This window comes from Vicugna pacos, chromosome 16 (assembly GCF_048564905.1).
Source record: "Vicugna pacos chromosome 16, VicPac4, whole genome shotgun sequence".
Lineage (NCBI taxonomy): Eukaryota > Metazoa > Chordata > Mammalia > Artiodactyla > Camelidae > Vicugna > Vicugna pacos.
Window position 1 is genome coordinate 16,657,078 of NC_133002.1, and position 16,976 is coordinate 16,674,053.

A 16,976-nucleotide genomic window follows, 5' to 3' on the forward strand; every position below is an offset into this window, starting at 1 on the left:
ATAAGGTGGAGGGGAGGGAGGAGGGTCCGGAAGATGGCAGCGTGCCGGCCTCCAGCATAAGCGGGCTTATTTCCTCTAAACGATGCCAGCAAGAAACCAGTTAGAACCTGACGGCCGCAACTGCGCGGTGGCCACAAGGACCTAACAGGACGTGACCCACGGCTCATTGCAATATAATCAGAATCGCGGTTTAGGCTCCCCTGCGGATTTTCCTGCGCGCATCATGGGTGCGGACAGGCGCACGCAGGACAGGCATGACTAAGCACTCCAGGGCAAGAGCCGTCCGTCAGTCAAGAGCCGCCTCTACGCGAGGGTGAGACGGGGGACCAAAGGCCAGCGCCACCACCCACCCGGTACCACCCGCCTCTTCTCGGAGGTGTACTTTCCCTTTGCTAACAAACCCTTAAAAATCTTCCCACTATACAACGCTTCCGTCTCCCGTCTGAGTTCTTATCTTTCAAGTAAGACCAGAACCCGGGTCTTTCCCCTTCCATTTTTGGGGGTGACAGCAGGACCAACTCCGACACTTCACAGGGACTCAGGGCCCAGCAGCCCCCGGTTCAACAATTACTATGAATTCCAAGATGGTCCCCACAGAGCACTGAGCAGAGGCCCCGCTTCTAAGAGCCCTCTCCCACCGCACGAGGCCACCTGCGCTGTTGTACCGAAACGGCAGACCAGCCGGCCTGGCAGGAGCTCAGCCGCATCGAGCTATACGAGCCAGTCTCACTCTGAGCTCACGCCCAGAGGTCTGCACAAACGCTTTCTTGAAGGGGTCTTTCAGTAACTTTCCTCCTCGTCTCATAGCTGGCGCCCGGGGAGGGAGCCCGCGGGAAGGTGCCTCCTGGGGGCATCAGGTCGCAGGTGGCAGCATACAACACACTGGGGTCCAAGAAAGAGACCCGTTTCACAGGAGAGGAAGCCTCCCAGTCACAGGGCCTGGCTCACAAAAGTAAGCGGAAATGTTTAAGGCTCTTCTCTGCTGCCACACTGGCCTGAGGCAGGAGAGCTAATGCTGCAGGCTGACTCCTCCGGGCGGCGTTTTGTAAAGGACCACGGCGGTGGAGACTGGGAGAAGATTTTCGAGACCTTTTAGTTTCTGTGTACAGAGGCATCGGGACCCAGAGAACTGGGGACTTGCAGCCAGTGGTCAGGCCGGGCCCAGGACCCTCCCCCGACGCAGTCAGCAGTTGTGGAGAAAACAATACTTGTGCAGCTAATAGCATCAATTATGGGCAGTCAGGTTGGGAGTGAGGCTAATTAGCTCGGGAGAGTAGAGAAAAACAGAGTTTACATCACTAAAGGCAACACAAAAACAGTGTATTCAGCCTGGTCCTGCGGCATCTGGTGACCTCAGGTCGGCAAGGCAGCCGGGAAGCGAGCAATTTTCACTGAGCAACGTTTTCCAAATAAAGTAAACAGAATCGCTGGGGGGACAGGTGCCGGCGGGGGCTGGCCACCGTCCTGTGGTCTCGGCGTCAGTATTTATCTTCCCCATGAGAAGGACGGTCTCTCTACTCAATGGGCAGTTCACAGCTGGAGGACCAGAGAGGACACAAATACCAAGACCAGAAGTTCACCCAGGGCACTTAAAACCAGTTCTGGTGGTAAATGCTACGTCACAGGCAGTTCATCACAATTAAAACCACTGCCACCACACGCTCGCCTGGGCGCACAGCGCCGTGCGTGTAACGCAGTTAACCCGTTTTACCCCACGCAGCAGGCGTGGAGAACTCAAGGCAGGGTCACCCCTGGATTCCTTATTCTCCTGGCCCCGTGGTCTTCCGTCGCCCTTTCCTTCTTCCTGGAAGTCGTTACAATGACTCCACGTCCTGCACGAACCGTCACCACTTCTTTAGGAAGCTGCTCATCAGAGCCACCTCCAGCCTCGGCCCTCGTGGCGACGGAGCCGAAGGAAGGAGAAAGCCTGCCCTGGTCCCAGAGCTCCTCACAGTCGGCGGGCCGCTGAAGCCACTCAAGCTTTTCAGGGCTTGGACCTCTCCCAGGTGGAATGCAGGGATTGGGCCAAGGGTGTACCTTTGAATTCTCAGTCAGTGTTTATCTAAGTCCTATTAATTCCATGAAAAAGAAGATAAAATGCAAAAGGGAAAAAAATTAGGTGCCGAGATAAAAGCATTTACAACCAAAGGGTAAAACTTATCTCACTGAAACGACGATTTTAAGAATAACCCTGACTGCGTCTGACCTAGAACCAGCACAGTGGGGATTTCTTTTAGTTCGCACCGTGGTGTCGCAGAAGCTGGCGCGCACGCGGCTCCTCCCGCTGCAGTCTACACGTCCGGCCTTCTCTCCTTCTCACAGGCCCCGGCCTAACTCACATGGTTCTTTTCACCTTTTCTGTCTCCTCACAGCAGTGACCACACAGACGCACACAAACTTCCAGGGTACGTGCTCCGCACAGCCTGGGCGCTCTGCGCGCATCTCCGGGCTCCGGCACGCGAGCTGATTCCACAGAGAATGGCAGGCGGGTGACAGCGGCCACCCCTCTGCAGCTCCGGCCCCACCCCGCAGGGGCCACTCAACCCTCGAGCCCTCCTGCGAGGCAGGCGGCGCGGTTTCTATGATTTCTGTCTCGGGGGGTGAGGGAACCACAGCGCCGGGGGCTGGAATAACTGGGCCAGAGCCGGACCAGAGGTGGCGGGGGCCAAGCTGCGAGTGCAAGCCGCCCCACCCCCGGGCCCCCCTCGACGGCTCTTTCACGTCTGCCACCGGCACAGGAGACGCAGCGATGTGGGGCTGCGGACACGACCACCACATCGCCATCAGGAGCTGGATTTTTTAAAACGTACCAGTGTAACATCAGGAGGAGGACCCCATGCAAAGACCAGGAGATCTCAGAAGGGGCTTATTTTAGGAATAGCGGGAGCAACAGACCTTCAGAATCAGATACGGTTTCTTTTCCTTAAAATAGTTACTTCTAAAGATAAGAGGTTGGGAGGGCATAGCTCAGTGGCAGAGCGTGTGCTTAGCCTGCACGAGGTCCTGGGTTCAATCCCCAGTCCCTCTGCTAATAAATAAAAACAAATAAACCTAATTTATTGTTTTAAATAAGTAAGCCCCCCAAAAGTTAGAGAAATTAAAATAAAAAAATTACCCCCCAAAACTTTAAAAATTAAAAAAAGAAACCCCATGCTGTAAAAAAAAAAAAAAAAAGATATTCCCCTGAGATTTAGCGAAAAACAAATAAGCAAAAAATCCCCGGACCTTGACATTCCTCCCAAACTCACGCGTCCTGGGAGGTGTAGGTGGCGGGAAGCAGCTAGGGTCTTGTCCATAACACACATTCAGAGTTTGAAATCGTTTGCTATAAGTGCCACTGATTATTTTCCTAAGCTCAGTCCATGTAGACAAAAGAAAAGTTAATCCTACAACAAGTAAGTCATCAGCACTTCATGTTCAAGGTAATCTACCTGAGAGTGGGAGGTCTGGCAGGTCCAAGCGTTGAGTCACTCCTCTGCTAGCCGGCCGAGCACTGCTGAATGTGGAATGCCTCTAGAAACCAAAGGGCACCAGCATAAGTGGATGCGGACATCAGGAACAGCGTGAACAAGGGGTGTGTGTGTGTGTGTGTGAGCATGTGTGCACATGTACAACAGTTCTCCAGCTCATTAGCATCACCAAGGGGACTTTTTAAAACAACTTATTTATTTGAATAGGTAATAAATGAAGCTGGCACGCTCCTCGGAAGGAACAAAAAAGACAGAGAGTGGAAACAGTTTCCTTCCACTCCAATCACCTGGTTCTTCTTCACATAGTGACTGCAATTAATCAGCTTTATGGACATTTCCCTGGAACATTCTATGTATACTCAAGGATGCGTGTAAACATACTGTTTTCTTTAATGGCCAACAGGTAAGTGAAAAGACGCTGAGCGTCACTGGTCCTTAGGGAAACGCACGTCAAAACCACAAAGAGGTATCACCTCACACCTGTTAGGATGGTTATTACAAAAAAAAAAAAAAAAAACCAGCCACAGGAAAAACAAGTATTGGTGGAGAAACTGGAACCCTCACGTACTGCTGGCGGGGGTGTAAAATGGTGCAGCTGCTGCTTTATGGAAAATAGTAGGGAACTTCCTCAAAAACTTAAAAATAGAACTGCCACGTGATCCAGCAGCATCACCTCTGGGTAGATACTCAAAGGAATTGAAAGCAGGATCTGGAAGAGAGATCTGCCCGCCCATTTTCACTGCAGCATCATTCACAACAGCCGAGAGGTGGAAACAACCTAAATGTTTAGTAACAGATGACTGGAAAAAGAAAAATGTGGTCTCTGCCCACAATGGAATGTTATTCAGCCTCAACACAGAAGGGAGTCCGGCCACAAACTAAACATGGACGGACCTGGAGGACCTGACCTGCTGTGCTGGGAGGGGCTGCACCTGCGCTGTGGGCGCAAAGCTGGCCCTAGACCTGGCCAGACGCGGTCCCAGGCCAGCACCTAGAGGAAGACTTCCTGATTCTGGCAGGGACAGACGTTCCTTTAACGGGCCAACTTTGGGGTGTTCTGGGAGCACTTCCCGAAGCTCAGTGCAGACCAGAGCCTCTTCTCCAGCTCCCCGCCCACCCTGGGTTAAATTCCTTTCTGCCTGACTAGCTAGAGTGACTTCCGGTATCTGCAAACGAACTGGAGTGCACGTTCACACACAGAGAGCCCCTCACGTGGGCAAAACCTGGCAGAGGGATTCCACTGCAGGCTCTGTGTAGTAAGACTGATCCAAAATGACCTAAATATCCATCAACAGAGGGGTGGTTAAATAAACCACCTGTATCGAGGAGCCTTTAAAAGGATGAATTATTTCTCCGATCACCGACATTTAAAGGTGTCTGATCTATGCCTGCCTTCATTCAACGTACGTTTACTGAGCCTCTGCTATATGATACGTGCCAGTCCCTGTTCCAGACACGTGCTGTAACAGCAAACAAAAGGGGATGTCAGTCCCACGACAGAGCAAAGAAGCCAGCGTCTGCATAACGGGCAGTGAAACCCCACGTATAAAATTCTTCTCCCTCCCTACACACACACACACACACACACACTTTAATGCTAAAGAAAAACATGTAGACAGATACACAACAAGCCATAAATAGTGGTTATTTCTGGGACTGGGGAGGAAGGGAGGTTTTCAACTTTTCCCCTTTTACACTGAAATTTCTGGGAAAAGCTACTTTTAAAATAAGCACAAGAGTTAAAAATTGGAAATACTCCAGAAGTCAACCGTCAGTAGAATGGATGAGTCATCAGTGTAACGATGTGTTTATACAAAGGAACACTACACAGCAAGGAAAATGAACAAATCGCCACCACATGAACAAATCTCACAGACACAACATTGAGCAAAACCATGCAGTCACGAGAGAAAGTCTGAGATCACACAAAACTAACCCATGGTGAGAGAGGTCAGATCACGGTTCTTTCTAAGGGGTTACTGACGGGCGGTGCCATGAGGGCCCTTACGAGGCAATGGAAAGGCTTTATCGTGGTGTTGGCTAGGCAGGTGTACACACATGGAAACACTCAAGCTCCGTGCTGAAGCTGTGTGCTTTGTGGTACGTGCGTTACAGACAGTGGCTCATGGCAGCTGCTGTGCACCTGCTGGCAGGGCCTGCTGTGAAACCTTCAGGAATTCTGCAAGCTAGCTATTCAACACAGCCATTCCTGAAATTAGACCAGATTAAAAGCAAAAGTAATAAATCCTCAAAACTCACTGCCTCCTAATTATCTTATTACTTCTTACTATCGGGGTTTTTAACACCTGTCACATTTATTGTAGAAACACTGCATAATGTGTATCTCTTCTCGACTCCACGTGCACTGAGGTCGTGGGAACAGCCTGAAATTGGCCATGCTGGGAATACTGACACCACAGAAACTGGCGGACACTGCAAACCGGGGCTCCTTCCCCAGGGAGACAGCGGTCACACATTTACCAGCAAACTCGTGTTTCTGTGCCTCAATGGAAATAAGTAAAAACGAAGCAGGACCTCCTTCACGTCCATTAAACAATGATTATCATAAAACAAGCAGTTGTTTTATTTGGTTTTACATACAAGATGGTGGAAGGTACCTTCAAGGGCAAAAAATAAATAAAAAAAAAAAGCTTAAAAGATCCCAAACGATATACAGAAGTCACTAACGACACCAAAAAAACAGAACTTGCTGAAGACGACACCAATCTTAGTCCAGCAGAAGCAGAGCACTGAGTGTAATGAACAACATCGAAAGCCCTGGTCTTAGAAATGCCAAGAAGCTTTGGTCTAAAGCCTTCAGGAGATGGTAAAGGGGAAGAATTTATAAACGGTCAACACTAACACCTCTGGTTCAATGTCCACTTCTGGTAAAAAGGACAATTCATTTAACTGAAAACTTTCACAGTGTCATCTTATGGGAAACAAAGAAAAACGGATTATTGAAACTGACGTTTACAGTGTCAAATGTTTCTCATCAGACATCAAAAGCATAATTTTTAATGGAAATTTCATCATTATTATGATTTATTTTAGGGTTATTAAAAAAGATGTTCAATGTGCCTCAAAAAGTAAACCAACTGGTTTTTGCTTCTTTTTGTGGCCTGGGTGCAAGACGCCCGGGTACCGCGAGACAGCGACACCGCCCACCCCGGAGGCGCGGCTGGTACCTGCATGGGGGATACGGCAGCGGCGGGGGCAGTCCGCACCGGGATGCCACTCAGGGGGCTCCTGGGGGTCTTGTGGACAGAAATATTCTGTCCAGCTCCACCTGCCAAGAAAAGAGAAGGGAACACTCTTGTGCTGCTCCGGCACGAAACAGCCAATAACACTTTCTGACCTGTTACTCTCCAGGTGACTAAAGCAGCAGCCCACGACGCAGACTAGGCGTCACGTCCACCCCTCGGTCCTCGTCTCCGGACCAGCGCTGAACCGGGGGGAGGAGGGGAGCTCACTAGCAGGGGCTGGTCTTAGATGTAGGACACTCAGGGGAAAGAAGACATACGTGTAACGAGGCACCGAAGGCAGGAACACACGTGCACAGACCATTATGGTCAATTCACAGGCCTTCACCTCCAAGATCTGCAGTCTGATCCTAGCCTAATTCAGCTGCAAACTATTTCAGCAGAGACGACACCCCAGGATTAGCTGTGACTCTGGCCTTCCCATTCAGGGAGCACATTTGTTGCAACCAAGGGAAGAAACATACTGCATCTGGGACAGAGGCGCCTTCGGCTTCCTCTGCCTGCTGTGCCTGTGACTGCAGAGCAGAGAGATGCACCTTCCTCAGACGTCGTAAGAGGGAATAAAGGTGTCCACCAAGCACTTCCAGACAAACCTGGGAATGTCCCCGATCAGGAACGACAGATCGGCATAGGTGGCCACACTCAGGGCCCGGTGGGGAAAGTGACAGTGAGCTCTGGACAAGGAGGGCCAGGCGCCAACAAGACGCCTCACCTCCCAGGAGAGGCAGCCTCTGGCCGCTCTGCTAATTGTCCTGAGACAGCAGTGACCTGGGTTTAGCGGACGCAGGGGCAGAAAGGGAAGGTGGTGAGGCAGGAACTGGAGGTGAGGAGAGGCAGGGAGAAGGGGAGACACCCCAAGCCCCAGCCGGGCTGCGGCCTGCGTCCTGCACACAGAGTCTGCACATGGATGACCCGGAAAGGGCCCTGGGGCTGCGTCCACGTGAGGCCAGTGTGGAGTGGGACAGGCTGGTTACGTGGGGCCACCATCTGAGTTTGAGTTTTGGCTTATGAAACAAAACGACTAAATACCTGGGCGTCCCAAGTCGAATGACTTGATGAGGGACTTAACAGTGGTTGCAGACTCCGAAGACGTCGGAGGGGTTCTGTTCACGTAGACGCCGTGCCACCGGCCGGGGGCATCCACCTCAGCGGTCTCCGACTCCTCCTTCACAGGTCTGCATGCAAAGAGCAAATGAAACTGAAAAGGCGGAGGACATCCCCGGGGCCTGGGGCCGGGGCCGGGGGGAAGGACACAGACAGGAACAGAACCAACGTGAAGGAGATAAACAGATCTGGGAGGAGAATCCCTGATTGAAAATCCTGTTTTTCCTACCGCGTTGCATATTTAGGAAACAGCAAGGGGGTGGGATGGGGTAAGTCTGGGAGTCCGAGATTTGCAAATATTAACTACTGTACATAAAAATGGGTAAAAAACAAATTCCTTCTGTACAGCACAGGGAACTACATTCAACATCTTGTTATAACCTTTAATGAAAAAGAATAAGAAAATGAATATATGTACCTATCTGCATGCCTGGGACGTGACGCTGGACACCAGAAACTGACACAGTGTAAACGACTGTACTTCAATTAAAGGAAAAAAAAGAAATAACGTAAGGAAATAACACAGGTCCCAGTTTCAGTTTTCATCAGAGATGTTTTCTTCGGAATGGCCAGAGATATTTTTTATGACATGAGCTCTAAATAAAAAGGATGTAAGTCTACTCTGCAAACTGTAAAAGATACACACCGATGTTACTTATCATAAAAAAGCTCACTGTCCGTGGTGGATAAAATGGGCTGGTGTGTCAATGTGAATTCCAACCCCAGCTTGGTGCACAGGGGTTGGAAAGATGGCCTGTAAGGACTGCCCTGCAGCCACGATTTCAGATGGGATTGAGGCTCCCCCCACCAGGAAGACAGGCCGAGACTGGGACCTGAGTCAGGGGTGGGGGCAGGGCACAGGGTGCTCACTGCACTGAGGCAGACGGAGCAGAGGCAAGAAGCTTCCGCTGCTGGTAACTGTGGCGGCAGCTTCTGGGCTGGGCGGGCAGCCTTCTGGTTTAAGCAGCAGCTCCCCTGGCAGCCCAGCTCTGTGTGTTGTGCCTTGAAGAGTTGTTCCTGGAAGCTCAGGCCCCCAACAATCCTGCAAGCCACTGAACACCTTCCTGCTGAAGCCCACAAGGCTGCAATCTCGCAGGCACGACAGAATCCTGCCTCAGACACGTCTGCCCCCCACGAGTGAGAATGGCTACCAGTGTTCTAGCGTACGGCCGCAGCTCTGCCGAGGTGCAGTGCCTGCTCTCGCCCGCTCCTTCCTGGAGAGGTCTCCCTGTGGCTTGTAGACTGGAGCAGAGACTCGGAGAAGAGCCTTTTAAAGACAGATAGCCTGATTCAGTCCTCTCCCGCACGGCTTCCCCCTCCGGGGGACTCTGGCCTGTCATTTAATCTCCCTGTGAATGAACCAAGACAAGGTCTCCCAATCTTCTGACTTCTACATCACTGCTCTTTTTGTTGTATCAAATTGCCACAGCTGTTTTGCAAGAAGATGACTAATTTATGAGAATGGCTCAAACAGAATCCTTCTGGCAGTATATTTTAATAAGGTCAGTGGAAGTTTAAAATATTTATTTACTGATCTTTTTGAGATGAGCCTAGCTACTTATAAGCTTCCGCGAAAGAATTTACTTGCTCTTAATTCTCAAAGCTTTCTTCGGTTGCTCTGCAATCAGTGCGAACAGAATAACTGTAAGCGGAACAGGAAACACTTGAATCACACTGTTCTAAGCTCTTGTCTCCAAAGCCCCTTCTTGAGAGTGAAAAAAAAAATCTGTAAACTGATGACTTCTTTGGAAGGAAACTTCAGGTTTTTCAGAAATTGGACTTTTTTTTAACTGAATGGAGTTGGATTTTGGTATTTTCTCCGTTGTGTCACCCAGTTTAGAATTAGATGGTGACTCTGCAGGAAGACAGAGAGATCAGGTTAGGGACGAGCAGGAAAAGCATTCTCATTCCTGCCCCAGCCATTCTCAGGAAGGTCAGAAACACACAAAGCGGACGGATGCCTTCTCACCGCTCCTGAACGTGACCTGACACCTCGGAGCCCGAGGGAACTTGGGGTATCCCTCAAAGGAAGATCACCTGTAAAAATTCATTTTCACTTCACTCCTGGACGACAGAATAAGAACAAAACAGAGAACCCCACCTCCTCTGAGGTGTCCCCTTCAATTACCTAAGTTTCTCCCTGTGACTCACAGTATCGAATGATGAACAGGGCTCATTCTGACCCCGTAAGAAAACAGCAAGGCTGCAAGAGCCGACTCCCAGCCCCCCGCCTTCGATACCGCAGGGGACTCCCTGACCCCAGGCTGGCTTGGCGAGACCGCGGGAGTCAACTCTGCAAGCTGTCCGGGTAGATCAGAGAAGCTACAGGACTGAACTCCACCCTCCGCCCCCAGGCCGTGTAACAGCGATGTGTGTGTGTGTGTGTGCGTGCAAGCGTGCGTGCGTGTGCAGAGAGTCACAAAACAAAGCCTGAACTGAAGAACAGTACAAAACAGTTGAGAAGAACGCTACTGGTTTTATCAGAACTTTAATCACAAACAGGCCCCCCAGCCGGTCTTCAGACTGTGATCAACCAGCAACGACCCCGTTTCCTCTGTTCCCAGGGAGGGTAAGAACTCTGTATTCCACAGAGGACACGAAGAAACACTTCAGCATGTAGCCAGGTGCACTGCAGCAAATTCACTAAAGAAGAAACCCCTGCAAGGGACCGCTCTGGGGTAAACACTTGGTCAGGGTTACCTTCTGTCTCCTAAGACAGAGGTGACGCCCCTAGGTCAATCTGTAAAATATAAATCACTCACGTCGCCAAAGGAGCCTTGAAAATTCCTCGAATCACCCAAAAGTAGGACTTGCACGGTTCTGTAAGCACAACTGCACCCAAGTGCCATCTCTCAGTGAGCCTCGGGCACCCGCCTTTCCTGAGCTGCACACCGTCTGCTGTCACTCAGGCGCAGCTCCAACAGTTCTGCCCCGTCCAGCGACCACGCTAAATCAACCACGAAAATGAGAGGTGTCTCCCGTCTGCTCCCAGCATGTAAAACTGGGAAAATAATGAATATTTTCCACCAAAAAAAGTGCAGGATATACTCCTCATCTAATTTAATTTCCCACCCAAATTCCGTAAGTTGCAATCCCTTGTTTTAGATGAAGATCACAGGCTTGTACGTGGTGAGTCTGGGGTGAGCCCAGCTGTTCGCACACGTTTCTCGGGTTTTCTATAAAGCATGGGTGTCCTGTGAGAGGCACACGGGGCTCAACAACAGGAACAACACTGCTGAGACTTGTCCAAATCTGTCTGCCGTGTATTCAGGAAAAACGCCACCAGTGTTTGTGTCCCCCTCCCAGTTCTTATGATTATGCGACAATCTGCTCTTGGGAAGTGGCGCCCCGACCTGAGAGGGGCAGATCGTTGCAGGCGAGGTCACCGAGACAGGACACGGGGCGGGAGGCGCGCGGCCCACAGGCCCGTGGGCACCTTTGACCGTCGCCTGAGCACGCGCACGCCCGTGTCCGTCCTCACCTCTTGCTCCTCCATGCTCTCTGATCCGTCTAACGCACGGCCTTCCTTGTTCCGTGGGGAACAGAATCTGCAAACGCTGGTCCTCTACACTCCCACCTCCTCACACAGCGCCCGGCTTGGCGCTGCTGTCTGCGCTGACCCAAGGACGTGTGCGCTCTTGCACACAATTGTTTCTAAAGTGTCCAAAGGGAAGCTACGTTTGGGAAATGTCACATTATCCCACTGCTGGCTTCACACCTGGCAGATTAATACGTGTAAAGACCAGTCACGTCGACCTGATCACGTGTTCACAACGGCTCTTTCCTGAACAACTGAACGGAGCCCAGCTCAGGCCGGTCCAGGGCCACGCAGGACTACACGCGATGCCCCCCTCCACCCACCCGGCCACCTGAAGTCCTCCTCCTCCCAAGTCCTGCCTCGGGGCCTCTGCTCGTCTATATCCTTACCCAGAAGGCAGTTTTCTCAAAATGTTTCTATGATTATGCACAAAACAAATCTAGAAGACGTCTGTAGCTCCACAGTGAGACAGAAATTAGTAAATGTTCTTTCCGTCTCGGGTGCCAAACAGCGTCTTCTGAATCCCACTTCTGAATTTCAATATAAGCATGTCTACAACCATAAATAACAAACAGGGTATAAACTGACTGTACTTCAATAAAAATATATTTAAAAAGGTAATGAACAAGGTAAAATGGCCATTTGAACCCAAGCATCTGAACCTCCAAATTCCAACAGTAAGACCCACAGAAACACATCATAAAAATCCTACAGAAAGATGTCATGTGTCCTGGACGTTGAAAAATTTCTGCTACACAGACAATCAGTGGAGGGAAATGAAGAGAAAAATAATATAGGTTTCCCCCAATTCCCTTGCAAAGGGGAGGCAGGTGCAGGGGACCCCCCGCACACCTCCATCCTGGGGGGCCGGGTGCTGCTCCCGCAGATCTCTGACTGCCCCAGGAGATGGGGTGCTTTCTCCCAGGGACAAAGGGCAGCAGCAGAAAGCGGCAGTTCGGGAAAGGCCACAGGACACGCCTAAAATGGACTGCGGGCCAAGCCAAACAGGCCCAGAAAGCCAGCTCCCCTCCTGCACACCAGTGTCACCAAACAGAGAAGAAAGCGGACGTGGACGAATTCCCCTGCTGCCACGTCTTCCTCTGCACTCACTCCTCTGAACCTCCGTGTCTCCGATACACAACACGCATTTTCCTTCTCATTTAAGACACAAGGAGATTTTGAGTTATGGGGCCAACTGAGCACAGATCTAGGCAGAATCTATAGACACTGATCTTGGGCAAAGGACAGGCCCTGATACGCTTTCAGCCGTTCAAGCAAGAGTAAGTGATGGGTGAAAACAGGCCGTGACCTGTGGACAGATCTCGAGGCATTAAAGGAAGAGACTCCCTGCCTTCCCAGCAGGACAGACATCTGTAAACACACAACAGGAAACACAGTGAGACGCTGAAAAGCATCCACCTTGAGAATTTAAGAGAATTCAGGAAAATATATGAAAGATGACAATTTAAAACAAAAGGCTATGCAAATCTCAAACTCCTAATTTATCCCTTCAGAGAAAACTTTTTTAAATAAAATGAAAGTCTGAGTTAAAAAAAATGAAATCAGCAATCTAATAATCCCATGAAAATATGTGTTATGAGGAAAACGTAACCGCCTATTTGTACAAGATCAGCGTAGAGAAAAATCTTACACAAAAACGAAAAACCCAGGAGCGGTGAAGGAAAATACTAACAGATTACATCACATAACGATATAAAGTTTCCCATGATGAAAGATGATAAAGCCAAAAGACCCACAATGCACCAGGATAAACACATCTCAGATAAAATACTGATTCGTAAGCTGATAAGAGAAAAACGCAGAAAAGCTCAGTGGAGAAATAAACAAAAGGGCTAAACTAGCAATTCTCAAAAGAGAAGATGAAAATGGTTAATGCATAATAGTACGCTCAAATTAAAGACACGGAAGCAACCTAAATGTCCATCAACAGATGACCGGGAAAAGAAGCTGTGGTACATATATACAAGGGGAATATTACGCAGCCACAAAAGAATGAAATCATGCCATTTGCAGCAACATGGATGAAACTAGAGATTGTCATTCTAAGTGAAGTAAACCAGAAAGAGAAAGAAAAATAACACATGGTATCATTCATACGTGGAATCTAAAAAAAAAAGGACACTATGAACTCACCTATGAAACAGAAATAGACTTGCAGACATAGTTACCGGGGAAAGGGGGTGGGAAGGGATAAATTTGGGAGTTTGAGATTTGTAAATGTCAGCCACTATATATAAAAATAGGTTTTTAAAAAATTTCTGCTATATAGCACAGGGAACCATGTTCAATATCTTCTAATAAGCTTTAATGAAAATGAATATATATAGGTATATGCACGACTGGGACATTGTGCTGTACACCAGAGATTGACACATTGTAACTGACAGTACTTCTATTAAAATAATAATAATAAAATAAAAAATAAAAGCAAACAAACAAAGTGTGTATATGTCCATGAATGACTGAAAAATTGTGCTGAACACTGGAATTTGACACAACATTGTAAAATGATTATAAATCAATAAAAAATGTTAAAAAAAAAAGCAAACAAACAAAAAGTACTAATAAGACAGCGGGTTTTCTTTGCCGACCCTCTTGGCAAAAAGTAACACTGCGGGCAGCTGCTAAGGCTGCGTTTCAGGGAAGCACCCTCACTGGGAGTAAAACGTCACACGCCCCAGGTACATAACCTGATAATATCTATTAAAATTTAAAAAGTGCACGTTCTCTGAGGCAGCAGTCACACTTTTAGGAACCCAGCCCACAAAAATATAAACCAAGCCTATAAGGCTACATGAATAAGGGTTGTTATTACAGCATTATTTGGAAAGAAAAAAAATGCTAGAATATATAACCTTGATGTTCACCAGTATGACAACGTTTGAACATTCCAGGGCACATCCGCCCTCCAGGATACCACGCAGCTATGGACACGAGTTAAATGCATAGATATTGACTACTGTAAATATTGCTTCATAATTAAGAAGAAATGCAATACATTAGGTCAGCAAACAATCTACTATTTGCCTTTAAATTTCAACCAGACATCTAGACTTCAAATTCCATGTGCTACACTTTCTGATACCCCAGAGTTTTCATTAACATTAATGTATGCAAAATTAGTTTGGCCTCTTGCTCTAATAGTGAAGTCATTTGAAAAGCAGCCTTTGTGTTTAAAAACCTACCTACGACTTGTATTGAAAACCCAGCTTACTTCTGCCTCTGACGTGGCTTTCAAGTTCTGAAAGTGGAAAACTGAGAACAAAGGGGCAGGAAGGCCCTGCAGAAACACGGCCAGTGATGAAAAACCAGGCAACAGACTCTTCTAAATAACAATATTTATTTAGCACTTCATGAACACTTACATATAAAAATATTCAACACTTCCCAGGGGAAGACAGATCAAAATTCAAAGTACAAATACAGCTGTGCGCTGGAAGTTGCAATTGTCTTTTTCTTCTTGTTTATATTTGAAAACACCCGGCAAGTGAATTCTACACTGTCCTAAGGATGCTTGGTTCGGGGTGAAGCTGTCCCAGGATGCAGACTCTGATCCCACCAGGCCAGTTCCAGAGAAGCTATTTTTGCAGAGGACACCAACCTCTCCTTTCTATCACCAGACTTAATATTCCTAGTAACTCCGTGCTCTCGGGTTGAACACCGCAAGCGCCCTCCTGAGGGAAAGGGCATTCCTGTCCCTAATTCTCCTGGGATCAGACAGCAACTCTTGTCTCATCCGCTGGATAACGTCACTGACCATCTGGACTCTTCCCCTCCTACACTTGATCTTAGCCAAAAGGCCGAGAAGCGATGGACTCTTCCCCTCCTGAGAGCTGCAGGACGTCCTGCTGAACTGGACCTGGATCTCTTCTCAAACGTGTGTACTTCCAAGAGTTTAAAATCGCACTTAGAATCTTGGATCCCTTTGAATTATATGCTTCTGGACTTAAAAAAAAAAAAGAAGTCTTTAAGTTTCCAGGGTGAGTTTCATTCACGAGGTTTTTGCTGGAGCCGTTGTCCATGAGTTTTCAGATTCCAGTGAATGCCGTCACTACCGCTGAGTCAGCTCGCCTGACTCAGCTGCATCCTTTCTGACCAACCAAACGTCCACCGACTGAACCAAGAAGCTCTGGAAATCAGCCCCAAACCCGGCGGCGGCTTGTTTCAGATGAGGTAAGGAAGTCAGACCTCAGCTCGGAAAAGTGAAATCCAGACTGGACGTGGAGGAAGCAGAACTTTCTAACTTCGAAACGAGACGTCACGCAGACGGCTTCCTATTTTTGCCAAAAATAGTGTTAATTCCAGGATGATCAGATACCATACTCAAAAGGAAACACAAAAATCAACTCTGAAACGCAAAGCACACGCCCGGGTCGAGGTCAACGGCTCGCTGGGCGTGCAACGATCTCTCTCGCTGCACAGAAAATAAGTTTTTACGGCAGACTTGTACTTTGTTTTCAGAATAACTTCCTTTTATGTTCCAAATAAAAGACTGCTGAATCTTCTGAGAAAAAGAAAGAAAACAAAAAGAAAAAGAGAGAAGGCTCATCTTTGCTTGTGCAGAATTGACTCCAAAATGCAAAAAAAAAAAAAGGTAAAGAGACTTGATCGCAATGACTCTGTGTGAGACAATGGATGCTATAAGGAGACCATTTGGTTCTTTATAAAGAGGGGGTTTCTCCTCTACACAGTCCCCCCTTCAGAGAGAACTGGCTGTGGTTTCCCGTCATGGCCGGGGCTGGGCGGTCTCTCCTCCACCACGTGCTCCACTAGCTGACAGAGACCATGGCGCTGTGAAGATAGAAACGGGAGGGAAAGACTGGTAAAGGCGTGACTTCACGCAACAAGACCTCAGTCTACAGACATGGGGAGCGACAGCTGGCACTGTCCGCGGGGACAAGCTAATGTCCAGGATCGGACCGACACGTCAATTTCTACTGTTCCGACTGCTTTTAGAAGTCAAAGGTCTTCAGACAGAGAAAATGCCAAAGCTTCCAGATGCCCTTCCCAGGCTCCTCCCACCAGACCTGCGCCGGCAGGCAGGGCTGTTGGCAGAAATGTCCAAAACCAACAAAACCAGGCCCCATAATTGACGGAGTGGCCTGTGCTTCCCTCTATGGTCCTTGCTCCAGGGCCAAAAAGGAAAAGAGAAAAAGGACGTCTTTTATTATTACAGTACACAGATTCTCAAGGCTTCAGGGACACTCACGTTCGCTTTCCAAAGCAAATCTGTAATGATGGGGGCTGGGCGGCAGGGATCCTAGCTCTTCAGAATTACTACGTCTCTAACGCCACAAACGTGAGTTGGTCGCAGGAGAGGAAGAGGCTTGCTGGGTCGCCCGAGAACCAGTTTCCACCTTGAGCTTGAGGGCCAACTAAAGTGCCAGGAGCCCCAGCGGTTGGAGGTGCACAGGTGAGCTGTGCTCAGAAATCGCTCAAGGACCCCCCCTGAGAACCAGCACCCCCCCCCCACCAAGGTCAGGGACGCTGTCTCAAGGCATCTGCAAGGAGAGAGCTGAACAGCTTATCTCAGTGACCCCAGATTCTGCCCCCAACTGCCCCCTTTCCCTTGCAGTGAAG

The 16,976-nt window shown here is 48.8% G+C and overlaps 1 protein-coding gene across 9 annotated transcripts in view; it reads right to left on the reverse strand.

The window, feature by feature from the left end:
- Positions 1-16,976, reverse strand: part of SPECC1 (sperm antigen with calponin homology and coiled-coil domains 1) — a 190,029-nt gene that overhangs the window by 37,365 nt on the left and 135,688 nt on the right. For 8 of the 9 annotated variants that reach the window (XM_072938472.1, XM_072938474.1, XM_072938473.1 and 5 more), the window contains 3 exons: positions 7,763-7,908; positions 6,659-6,759; positions 3,432-3,513 (listed from right to left, as the gene is read on the reverse strand). In XM_072938472.1, coding sequence (XP_072794573.1) covers positions 3,432-3,513; positions 6,659-6,759; positions 7,763-7,908 — 329 coding nt within the window. Of the gene's footprint in view, positions 1-3,431; positions 3,514-6,658; positions 6,760-7,762; positions 7,909-14,722; positions 16,188-16,976 lie in introns of those variants that run through there. The other variant, XM_072938480.1, reaches the window with a different exon arrangement.